The sequence below is a fragment of the Oryzias latipes genome, chromosome 2 (assembly GCF_053564925.1).
Source record: "Oryzias latipes strain Hd-rR chromosome 2, Olatipes_Hd-rR_3.1".
NCBI classification, from domain to species: domain Eukaryota; kingdom Metazoa; phylum Chordata; class Actinopteri; order Beloniformes; family Adrianichthyidae; genus Oryzias; species Oryzias latipes.
In genome coordinates this window covers 23,583,379-23,596,223 of record NC_136238.1, presented here as the reverse complement: position 1 = coordinate 23,596,223, position 12,845 = coordinate 23,583,379, and the positions used below count along the sequence as shown (strand labels likewise).

The 12,845-nt window shown below is 40.2% G+C and overlaps 1 protein-coding gene across 4 annotated transcripts in view; it reads left to right on the top strand.

Annotated features, from left to right (window-relative positions):
* The first annotated feature begins 1,865 nt into the window (after positions 1 to 1,865).
* The window catches only part of LOC110016671 (NLR family CARD domain-containing protein 3-like), a 42,319-nt gene continuing 31,339 nt past the window's right edge, over positions 1,866 to 12,845 (top strand). For all 4 annotated transcript variants that reach the window (XM_078935054.1, XM_078935050.1, XM_078935043.1 and 1 more), the window contains exons 1-3: positions 1,866 to 5,176; positions 5,259 to 5,366; positions 5,903 to 6,022. In XM_078935054.1, coding sequence (XP_078791180.1) covers positions 5,091 to 5,176; positions 5,259 to 5,366; positions 5,903 to 6,022 — 314 coding nt within the window. In that variant the 5' untranslated portion in view covers positions 1,866 to 5,090. The remainder of the gene's footprint in view (positions 5,177 to 5,258; positions 5,367 to 5,902; positions 6,023 to 12,845) is intronic.

Sequence of the window (12,845 nt, the reverse complement as noted above, 5' to 3'; positions counted from 1 at the left end):
CGACGACTGTGGTGTCATCAGCAAACTTCACAATGAGGTTGCTGTCGTGCTGCAGACTGCAGTCGTGGGTGTAGAGGCAGTACAGGAGGGGGCCCAGACTCACAGCCTGGGGCTGGTCAGTGAGGAAGTCCTTTATCCAGGCACATGTGAAGGGGGGGCAGGCCTATAGTGTCCAGTTTTCTGATCAGTATGTCCGGGAAGCTCGTATTTCAAAATCAATATTTTCCAAAGTAGCTTTGTTTTTATTTCATGTTGCTGTTTTTCACAATGGCGTATTTATTTCATGAAGAGCTTTTTCAGGAAAATGCCTCTGTCAATCAAACTAGACAAGGCGAAGACACTTTTGTGATTGGCTACTCCTTTACTCAGACATGAGCAGCAGCACCCTAACTACATCAATCGAAGATGCTTCACCATACGTGACGGCGCGATGCCCACTCCTCAACACTAGGGGGAGTATGCACCTCAACACATCCACAGTGATACCAGAAATTGGCCTGATAGCCACTTGGAGCTGTGGCTGTGTTTATCTCACTTAAACTGCATGGATGCACAATGCACACGGAGAGTGTTAAGAGATCTGGTTTATTTATTTTTGAATAGTTCCACATGATAACAATGTTTCCATATTTGAGTTCATGAGATCATCCCAGAGAGTCTCTGCTTCAGGTCCTTCACTGAAACTACGTCTTAAATTACGTGTAAATCAGAGCGCCCAGCGCAAAAGTGTGTGTATGTGTGTGTGAGCGCACGTTAAGGGTCTGTTATTCAGTTCGCCGGAAAAGTAATAATAAAAAGGTATATCCAAAGTATAGAGACTGAATCTTTTAATAAGGTCTAATGAGGTCTGAACGGGGAAGTGAACCCCAAATCAAACCCCGGATCTCCGCTGCGTTTTACAACCAGAAAGAGAAACGTCATCGCAGGAAAGGTTCAACATTTTCCCCGAGAGGGAAAAATAAAACCAGAGGACCGGATTTATAATCATTTTCTCAATGAAAATAGAAAAATATCATAAAGTTCAGGAGGCCTGAGCAGGCTTGTTCCGCTATCCGCTGCTGCCTGCTCTGACTCTCTGTCGGTCCGCCAGCTCGCCTCCTCCTGAAGGCCAACACAGTGTAAGGCACGATGACGTCAGACTGGATCTGTGAGCTGAGACAGCAGAGCTGTTAGCTGCAGAGCAAAGGAGAGCTGAGTGAAATGCGTGAGAGTCAGGAATGTTTCACGGGGAACTTCGACACGTGGACGACTGAAGCTACTTTGGTCCACACAAACCCTCAAACTACAAAAACAGAGTCGTCCATGTTTGCATATTTTGCTGCAGACAGTTTGTATCAAATGTCAGCAAAGCCGCGCGGATATCGTTGAAATATGTCATCTATCTGACTGGAACACCGCAAAGCGGGTATCGAGGAATATGAATCGATTTCCAGGGAACAGCAAATGGGCGTTTAGACCCCGCCCACTTTCACTGATTGACAGATAGACCCATTCTCCTGAAAAAGCTCATGAAATAAATTCGCCATTGTGAAAAACAACAACTTGAAATAAAAACAAAGCTACTTTGAAAAAAATATTGATTTTGAAATACGAGCTTCTGAAAAAAGACGTAGAATTATAATAATATTCCACATGAATAAAATGAATATTTTAAAATGCTGTTTTAAAATAATGAACAGGTTTTTAAAACAAAATGAAATATATTGAATAATATAATGGCTAATTTAAAATCTGTGTGCAGCTTTTTCACCATTTCATGATCTTTTTATATATTTATGAGAGATTTATTGGTTGATTGTGTATTTGCATGAGGCCATATTTATTTATTTAATTAAATATTTATTTATTTAATTATGAACAACATAGGACTCCATACATAGAAGGCTTTAAAATGTAGATAGTTGCACTGCAGTTAGGTTCCACTGGGCCTTTACGTCTCTCTTCTTGCCTCACTCCATCTTCTTCTACGACCCACAACTATACAATAGGCGCACCGGCTCATAGGGCGCCCCCTGCTGGCGGAAGAAAATTTATGACTTTTTTGTGCGCCTTATAGGCGTGAAAATATGGTAATCAGACTAAACTAAACTGGGCATCCCTGCCCTTAGACCCTCCTTTGCTCTTAATCTCCCTGCTTATGATTCCAGACTTGCAACAAACTAACAGATGCTTCCATAAAATTAATATACTTTATTGGATTTACTCGATTTTTGGAAAATGAACACAATCGTTTGTCTTTTTTGTTCAGGCTCAGGTGACACTTTAGTACAAAAACAGAAGAATGTTTCATTTAGTTTCCGTTGATGTTCATTCATGAAATCAACAGAAATTATCGGAATTTATTCATTCATAACTGGAGTTAGAGTTGTATTCAGCTCAAGAAAAAGAAAAGAAAAATGTGGCAGTTTTTACCAGAACTAGCCAGCCTTCAAAAGGAAAACACAAACTGATGCAGGTTCAGACTGAACTAACTACATATATCTTAATTGTGAATTCAACTATACAAATAAGTTTTACTTATGTTTCATAATAAAGTAAAATAAATTATATTTTGTTTCACCCAGGGTGCCAGAATTGCCAGGACAATCTCTGAAGACACCACATGTTGAATGAGGTTGAATGAAAAGGAAATAACGAGTAAAAATTATAAAAACCAGTGAAATGATGCTAAAAAAAACATGCATCATAGGTCAATTGGTTAATCTAAATTGTCCTAAATTGTGTGAATTTGAGTGTGCATGGGTGTGTGATTGTGGACATTCTTCCCTGTGACAGACATGCGACCCGTCCAGGATGTCCCCTGCCATCGTCTGCAAGTGGCCAGAATAGGCTCCAGCAACCCTGTGACCCCGAAAGGGACACAATGGGTTGGAAAAAGAATGAGAATATGAATGAATGAAATGATGCCGTTCACTGGAAATGCCAGGTTTTCCAAAGGCTGTTGCGGCTCCCTGTGTTTTCATTTCTGTAAGAAACAGATCCAAATGGCTCTTTGAGTGGCAAAGGAGGCAGACCCCTGATTTTAAAGGAAGCGGACGCCGTAACGTTAGTTTGATTGGTGTTCCTGAGGGTCAAGAAACCCCTGATCCCAGGGAATTTACTTCCCAACCTTAACAGAATCTTCTGAAATTGGACGAGCCCCCCCTGCTGGATCATGTTCATAGAGCTCTTGGTCCAAAACCCAAAACAGGGGCCCGTCCTCGACCATTGCTTGTTAGGGTGCATTATTTCCACATTGGAGAACTATGCTATGCCAAGCGGGGGCCAAAATACCTCTCCTTTTCCAGAAAAAAACAATCTCCATCTTTCCTGATTTCACATCTGCAGTGGCCAAGAAGTGGTCACATTGTCCGGTGTGGGTACCGGATGGACTCGGGCTGCCAGATCCTCTCGGGGTCCTTCGGCCAATGATGACGTCACCCTACGGTAACACCAGTTGGACAAACTACTCAAACTACATAGCGATTTTACTACTTAGCTATGTCACTACGGTAACACCAATTGGACAAACTACTTAGCGATTTTACATTTCCTTGTGTAAAGTTTTTCTCACTCATAACTAATAATGCCATTTTTAATTTTAAGGTGTCTGACATAATTGTTTGTTATATCTGACATTATTATTTGTTAGACCAAATGCAAACTGTACTGTAATACGTTCTGTTTATGTTTTAAAGGTATAACCATTGGCAATATAAACTTATTTTTCCAATTTGAGCAAATGTATGACTGTATATAAACAATATTTATTTATGGTGTGCAGTCTGGTTTAATTCTCCCAAATGTCAGATTCCCTTCTTTTATCTCAGAAATAAAACATTGTCATATCGATAACTATAATCAAAAGGAGCAGCCTACAGCATTAATCGAATTCCACACTATGGAATTACAGAACTTCATCGGATTTAACAGTTATGATTGCAAAGTTTATATTTCCCGTTTAAAACCTGTTGAAAGCATTAATTTTTATTTGTTCTTCATGTTTTATCAAAACAAACAAACAAACAACCATTCACTGTAACTGTAAGAGCCTGATTTGTCAGGACCAATAAATTGACCAATCACTATCGTACACGTCATCGTGGCAACTTACAGCCAATCAAATAGTGTGACGTCATCATCGGTCGAAGGACCTCGAGAGGATCTGGCAGCCCGAGACGATACGATACCCACACCAGCGTCGCCTACACTCTTGTTCTGGTGTCAAATTTGGCCTGTTTTATCATGCAGAACTGAGATTTACGCTTGCGGAGGGGTTGTGCGTAAGTTTACTGAACCATCAGGAGAGGATAGTGTTACCAATAAGATTCTGGGGATCTCTACCTCTTAAGATCCACAACTAAATTTTATCTGGCTAAGGTTGATATTTGGGCTGCATAATTTTTATTTGTTTATTTTCCAAGCTTTTATTTTCTAAACCTTTTTTAAAATATGTGTTCATTTAATTTATCTACTTATCTACTTAAGAAGATTAAGTTTTCTCTACGTGACACCACGGGCAATATTTTTCAAATCTGGCAACCCTTTTTTGGACATGTTGAGACTTTACAATCCCTCAATGTACCTACCCAGCTATCTGGCTATTCTTTTCTTTTTTTTTCTTTTTTATCTCATTATCACTTTAAACCATCACTGACCTCTGACTGTTTTTTCTCTGTTCATGAAGACCATTTTGTTTTTTTTCCCAGAGATGGGATGTGTATTGCCTTATTTATTTATTTATTTGTTTAACTGCCTGTTAAAGGGAAAAAATCTTTTACATTTTTTACATTTACATATAATGTTTTATATCACTACATTGCTGTACTTAAATCCAACAAAAATGATTTTGAAAAAAAAAAAAATCCAACACAATTATTACCAGGATGACAAATTCTAACTACATGACACACAGGCCGCTCAGTCGGTTCATCAGCTTAGTTGACGCAAACAAACAAAAAGGTTTTTTTTTTTTTGGACCAGAGTAAATAGCTCAAATTCTCATCTGGTATCAACCAATATGTCTGTCAGAGGCGAAGAAGACATGTTTCCTCTGCAGGTGAAGGAGGAAGGTGTGTGTGAGCTGATGTGGATCCAGTGAATCCAGCAGCATGGATCAGTGGGAGGAACCACAGGAGGAAGCCCCTCCCTCTAAAAGCAGAAATGGTAACCATGACAACCAGAGCAAAGCTCAGAGGTGAGATGAACATCTCCAACTGTCCATGATCTTCTCCATGTCAGAGCTCAGGACTCACACCAGCAACCTTCATTCTTCACAGGAACCAACCTGGACCTGGATCAGAATCCAGCTGGGGGTCCAACAGGAGTGACAGATCAATGGAAGTCATTCCTCCTAACTTCAAAGTCGTCATTCCAGGACTGAAACAGTAAGTGTTTGTCAGAGTTTTTGGAGGCTGGATTCTAGTTCAGACGATCAACAGTTTTCAGATGAAGGACTTGAGGTCTGGTTCAGTTCTGGATCTCTCTGATCAGACTCACTTGGAGCATCATGTGTGTGATGAGATCTTTTCAGTTGAGTCTTCTGAGAGTCTCTGAGAGACATCAGAGATGTTGGAGAAGAAAACATGTTGACTGCTGACTCTGACTGACAGCAGCTCCAGTCTAATGAGAAGAATCACTGCAGACTCCTAGGATTCAGATTTTCATGCTTTCCAAACATCACATTGTTCTAGTTTGACTTTCTGCTCTCAGAATTTCTACATTTCTACATGGAGAATTGGAATCAGCTTTTCTAGAAAAAAGTCTGGATTGACTGACAGAAAATGCTGAAACCTGGAAACTGTTGATCCAAACATGTCATGTTATTCCAGACTAAACAGCTCAGTCTGTGTTCATGTCAAAGTCCATCAGCTGTTCATGAAGAAGCAGATCCTCCAACACTCTGATGGTTTGGTGTTTGCAGAGGTCAACAGGTCACACAGAGAGTCCAGTCTGTAGCCTCCAGCTGTGGATCCATGAAGAGTGACGAGTCCAAAAATAAACCTCCAGACTTCAGAACTGAACCAGGACCTTCAGACTCACAGTAAGAAGAAGTTTCTAGTGAACTAAGATCTGTTGATGAATCTTTTTCCTCAGTTAATATGGGATTTGATTGTTGGAGAGAAATTCAAACAGTTGTTGGTACTGATTGTGTAAACTATGCATCAGTGGATACTTTCAGACCCATTAGGGAAGGAAAGATTAAGATCAACTTTATTAATCCTCGTAAGGAAATTCAGTCCAGAAAGCTGTTGAAAGTATTACACTCTGCTCATTAGATGTGTTAAAAAAACAAACAAAAAACCAAGTGCATGTCTCGCTACCCACCGCATGCCGCCGTTGGCCGGCAGGCAAATGAGAGAGCGGTGGCAGCAGGGGAGTGAGGATCCCTCCTGCCTGCTCGGGTTTTTTTTTCCTTTGTTACATTATTCATTTTAATGCCCAAGGACTTTTTTACACCTAATAATAGCGATGCCTGCTTCTCTTTTTTCCCCTTACCACTTTTGGGTCTGGTGCCTTTTCTACACCATCAGCTGTTCTCGTTTGACAACAAAAAATGTAGCAGGACATCACTGTGGTTTCAAGACGTTAAACAGGGAAGACTTTTATTACGCTGAGACGCTGTCACTTTAACCCAATGCATCATGGGAGATGTAGTGCCAGCTGCCGTAGATGGCAGACAGACAAGCGTCTCTGAGCTTCATTGTTTTGTTCACTTGTACCACAGTTTGACACCGGATCCAGCGGAAAGCTACACCACTAAAGACGAGCTTTAGCTGGTATTTTTGTTGGAACTGAGAGACTTTATGAGCTAAATTGAAACAAGGAAGTGAAGACTTTAACCACTTCTGATTGGTCAGACTGATGATGTATGATTAAGTCTCCAAGAAGGATTGGTGGAGACAGTTGAAAGGGCGGGAGTTTTTCCGAAAACAGCTGAAGATACGGCTAAATCGCAGTACCGTCATTCTTATCAAAGTGTCTTTAATAGAATCAAATCAACACAAAGAAAAAAGTATTTTCTGATCTTTCACATTCCTAACTTCTCAGTGTTTTATCAGGGTTTGTTTGGATGAACACAGAGCTGATATCCTGGAGATGGGAAATGTTTTTAGATCAGTGAATGAGGATAATCTCCCGGCACACGTGACCATCTCTCACGGCACACTAGTGTGTCACGGCACACTGGTTGAAAAACAGTGGTTCAATGAATGAAGCTCAAAGTGCATGCTCCGTCAGTTGAATCGATATTTCCTGACTTGTATATGCAAGACAGGCGAGAGTCGTATTTCAAACAAAGACAAATAGTAATCAAAGAAGACATGTCACACATATACTAAATGTTGTTGTCAAAAATTTTAAATTTGTGCACAACTTTTTTTATGATTATATTTCTTCATTTTCTTACCCAATAGCCTAGCTTTGTAATGTGGCCTTTTCACAGGACTTATTTAAACCAAATAATAATAATAATGGATTGGATTTGTCTGCGCTTTTCCAGACGCTCAAAGCACTTACATTGTGTCCATTATTCATTCACTCCTCATTCATACTTGGTGATGGTAAGCTACTGTTGTAGCCACAGCTGCCCTGGGGCAGACTGACAGAGGCGTGGCTGCCATTTCGCGGCTATGGCCCCTCTGACCATCACTGGGACATTCATACTGGAGACCAGCCACAGTGAAGGCAAGGAGGGTGAAGTGTCTTGCCCAAGGACACAATGACAGTTGGCTGGAGGGAGCGGGGATTGAACCGCCGACCCTTCAATCATTGGACAACCTGCTCAACCGCCTGACCACTGCCCACAAATCTTCCCAACCGAATTCCCACCCTAACCCTGTTTCATCAGGGGTTGAGGGAGTACCCAGGTGCAGAGAGGAGGAGGCAGGAGGTTCTAGAAACAAGGGTTTTAATTCAAAACTAAACACCAAAAACTAGGGATGGCCCGTTTGACACGGACGCTCCGGCGCTTGTTTCACCTTCATGAAACAGAGTGGTTCGGCACAATGTTTCAGGCGTGTGTCAACTACCGCAGATCACGTGGTTGATGATGTGTTAAGCACCACATGCATCGTTTGGTCGAACCACGGTTCAGATGTCACTTGTGTTTGAACAGTTGGGCATGCTATTCTCTGTAAATAGTACAAATGAATCCCGAATGTTTCCCGACAAGTTCTATTGTTTCCCCTGTATTAGAATCAGTGTCAGTGTCAGTACTTTACCATGACTCCTGGTAAAAAAACGTACTGTGGCTCAGGATCGTTTCAACTCTGTTTTTCCTAATAAAACAATTCACTATAAATGTTGTGTATGAAAAAAAAATACTTCAATGAATCTACAATGGCACTGCAAATTAGTATCAGAAGAGATAGCTAAGTGGAAAAGTCAATGGAATGTACATCCTAAAGTCAAAGGTTCAAGACCAGCATTTCTTAATTTTTTTGGTTGTTTTGCATTTATTTTCTTTATGTGATGTGTGTTTTGCTGTGTCAAACACTTCTCACAGAAAACGTCACATGTTGTTTTACATCAATCATCGTTAACAACATTGTTTTGTTTCATGTTTTTTTCCCATTGAAGTGTTACAAGGAGCTTAGTTGAAGCATATAATATACGTCCAGTCCGCCACCAGATGCCGCTGTTCTTTGTGGTTTTCAAAGCCCTGAATGGTTGGTTCATTTTTCCAGCACAATTACATGAACCCCAAGAGAAGCTTCATGGGGCTTCTATTGCCATCCCTACCAAAAACCACTGCTATGCAGGCAAACCAAACTAGAAAATCGTAACACTCGAAAGGAGAAACAGCAAACTACACTGAATCAGGGGAACATGAAACTATGGATCAACACAGGAGGAAAGGAAAAACGGGACTTAAATACACACAGAACAGATGAGACACAGGTGAAAACAATGAGGGCAGATGTGGACCAAAGTAAACTCGAAAACACAACACAACACAGAAACCTTTCAAAATAAAACAGGAAATGAACTCAAAACATGACAGAACAAAAAGAGAACCAAAACACAGGAGCAAAACGTAAAACCGTAACAAACCCCTATATAGTGCACTACATAGTGGAAGGAAGCGAACTTCGATAATCCCAACCCCCGTTCTACCATAACCATTTATTCCGTAATTTATCATTGTCCGGTTCAGAACTTCTTATCAGACAGAATTAAAAATCCTTAAGTATTAATAAATGTCATGACAAAGATGAATTTTTTAATTATGTTAAATATATATAACTTAATTTTAGAAATCAACGTAGCACATGGACATCAGTTATCATAAAAAAAATTAAAAAAATGTTGCTGACCAAAAATTGTAAAAATAACACTATATCAGAAAAAATAGACATTACACTGTTTCAAAAATCTTCATAGCAAATGCAGATCAAGTATCAAAAAATAAAAATATGTGCAAATTATGTTTCATTAGAAAGAATCATGAATCAATTTTTGGAGAAAGTGAAGTGATAAAGATTAGAGATCAATCATTTTAACCATCTTCCATAATTGATTAAGCTTTTTTATGACATTATAATTATCAGGTAATGCTGTGAAATAAAAAAGGGTCCAAAATCTGTCGAAGGTTGGTTTTCTTTCCTCTGCTGACTAACAGCCGTTCTTCTGGGTTTAAAAAGAGTTTAGTTCCCTTTGCTGTTTTGTCTGCAGACATTAGATCAGGGGTGTCCAAAGTTTTTTTGGTGAGGGCTAAATACAGAAAAAGGAGCAAAGGTCCGGGCCGCACACAAGAGGTGACATATTGACACATGATTACTGTGTATTTCTAACTCACCTATAATGTGAAGAACATTGCTGCAGTGATGCTGATCTGTGCCACATAAAACAAGCGCACGTCAAAATGAAACAATGAACCCTCGTTCCAACCAGGCAGTTCAGAACGGGTTTATTGAGCAGCAGATCTTTACATACGTAGCCGTTAGTGTGGTTGACTGGCAGAGTGCACGATTTTGTAGATTTTAAAGAGTCGACTGTTTTCTCAGAAAAGTAGACCTAAAAAAAGGGCTTATGGGTGACCAACGAGGACAAATTTAACATTTAACGCACACAATTTAAAATCATCATTTTACAATTACACTCTGTGACAAAATATGCAGCTATGAACAAAAAAAAAATCCAAAAACAAAACAAGTTCTTTTTTACATAAAGGGAATACTTTTTCACAGTTCAGAATGCATTTTCTTCACCTTTTAGGTTCACTCTATCTCTGTCTATCTCTAGATGGAAAATAAAGACATCATTAAAATGTCTACAATAGTTCATAAAGAATGACATTATTAGCATGAGCTGAGGAATCTAAAGGCATGTGATGATCCTGGTGTTGCGCAACAGGCAGCTCTCCTCCGCGTTCCCGATTCACCTGGCAGACAGAGCCCACACCACCCCTCCCCTTTCGTTCTCACTCACGCAGCCGCGTGTGACACAGACAGGAGCAGCTGTAGGGACGGGGATTCAAAGGCTTCAGGCTGTTACAAACTCTGTTTGAACAGACAATAGGAACCCAACAGTGGACCAGATATTTTTCCAAGCACTGAGCCGCTGTCACCACCGCCACCCCCACATTAAATTTGCGCACCGGACAATTGCCGGTATTACCTGTGCCTAAAACCGCCACCACCGCGAGCCCCCCCTGGCATTGCTTCGGGCGCGCCGCACGGTTAAGTAAAATGCAACAAAATCTAAAAGGTCCTTCCGGGTCTCGAACACTCGCGTCCTTTTGTATGTCCCACAAGCTCTGACCAGCTTGGACCAGGCCTCCTATGGACTTCTCAATAAACCTGGTAATTAGAGATCTGATACAGAGGATACAACAGAACGGCTGTAAAAGAGCTTGGAGTGTCCACACATACGTACCTTCACCCCAAGATGAATCTGCTGTGGGTCTAAATATTGGTTAGTGTTAGGGTCAGGGTCAGGAGCTTAAAAATAAAAAACAATAACCAAAAACCATATCAGCAAAACACAAGACACAATGAGACAAGAATCCTATTACACATGCACAGGGGAGAGCAGCAAATGTGATGGAAAAAGTCCATCAGTGTTTCTCTTTCCAAAGATCTGCTTCTCCTCATGCTGTCATTAAGAACACAATTGGGGAATATACAAATTCAAGGCAAAGAGAAAAGTTCATTAGAGACAGTCGTATAACTTCCTTATCAACCCAGGACAGTGTCGTAAAACCTCCTCATCTGTGTTGAGGATGAGTGAACCAGATGAACACACACACACAAAGCTGTCTAAAAAGGTCAATCTGAGTTACCATTTAAACATCCTCTCTAAACAAATACATGTAAACGATGATAACAATAAAACAATAATTATATTAATAAATTAATGTCCTTGAGACATTAAATAATGTCCTTGAGACCTTTTGTACATCTCCCTCTCTAGTGGAGGGAAACATTGCAGAGTCAAACAGAGATAAGGCACAAACACAAAACCAGATAAATTGAATATAAAAATATAAATTGAACATAAAATAGAAAACCAACAAACAGTTCTGTGCACCGTTTAGATTAACAGGTGTCCTGTCCACGTTTCTGTGAAAGGCAAGATCACAAAGTGAAGAAATGAAACCACTTATTGTCGTTGCCTTGCAGCCGTGAGGTCAGTCACACCCTTGTCGGTTAGCATTGACCTCAAGGGGCAGTAGGTTCCACAAAACAAAGAAGAAAATGTCTTCTAGGCAAGGGCAAGGCAAGGCAAGTTTATTTGTATAGCACAATTCATACACAAAGTAATTCAAGGTGCTTCACAAAAAAGAAAAATGCATTAAAATCACAATACATCATAAAAATAATCAACGAAAAATTTACTTTAAAAGAAAAGAAAAATTTTGAAAATTGATTTAAAAATAAAGGAAGGAAAGGAAAGAAAAGTGCAGATAGGACCTTTCAGTCATATACACGGCTAAACAGAAATGTTTTAAGTCTAGATTTGAACATGAACACAGAAGAGGCCTGTCTTATGACTTCAGGGAGGCTGTTCCAGATTTTAGCTGCAGAATATTGAAACGCTGATTCCCCTTGTTTAGTTCTGACTCTGGGAATCAACAGGAGGCCGGCCCCTGAGGTCCTCAGAGTACGAGATGGTTCATATGGCACTAACATGTCAGAGATGTACTTTGGTGCTCGGCCATGGAGAGACTTGTACACAAGCAGAGCTGCTTTGAAGTCTATTCTTTCAGGTACAAGGAGCCAGTGCAGAGACCTGAGCACAGGACTAATGTGATCATACTTCCTGGTTCTGGTCAGTAAGTAAGTAAGTAAGTAAGTAATCTTTATTTATATAGCACTTCTCACAGAGAGCGACTCACAAAGTGCTTCACAAAGTAAAAACAATATAAAATCAGTAGCGATACCCAATAAAACGCACACAGGCATAGAAATAAACAAACAGGCAAAAGTGAACACAAGTAAAAGTCAGCTAAAAGCGTTCCTAAATAAAAAAGTCTTAACTTGAGCTTTAAAACACTCGACTGAGTCAATCTGGCGCAGAGACAGGGGGAGGTCGTTCCAAAGTCAGGGAGCAACTGCCTGAAAGGCGAGGTCTCCTCTTGTTTTAAAATGAGTTTTTGGAACAAATAAAAGATTTTTTTCAGTGGACCTCAAAGAACGTGCAGGAGAGTAGGGAGTTAAAAGGTCAGAAATATAGATCGGGGTTTGTCCGTGCAGGGCTGTAAAAATTAAAATCAGAATCTTAAAATCTATTCTAAATTTAACAAGAAGCCAATGTAGAGATAAAAGCAGAGGGGTTGCATGAGTGCACTTATTGGTTCCAGTTAAAAGCCTTGCAGCAGAGTTCTGGACCAGTTGGAGACGTTTAAGAGACTTTTTGTTAAA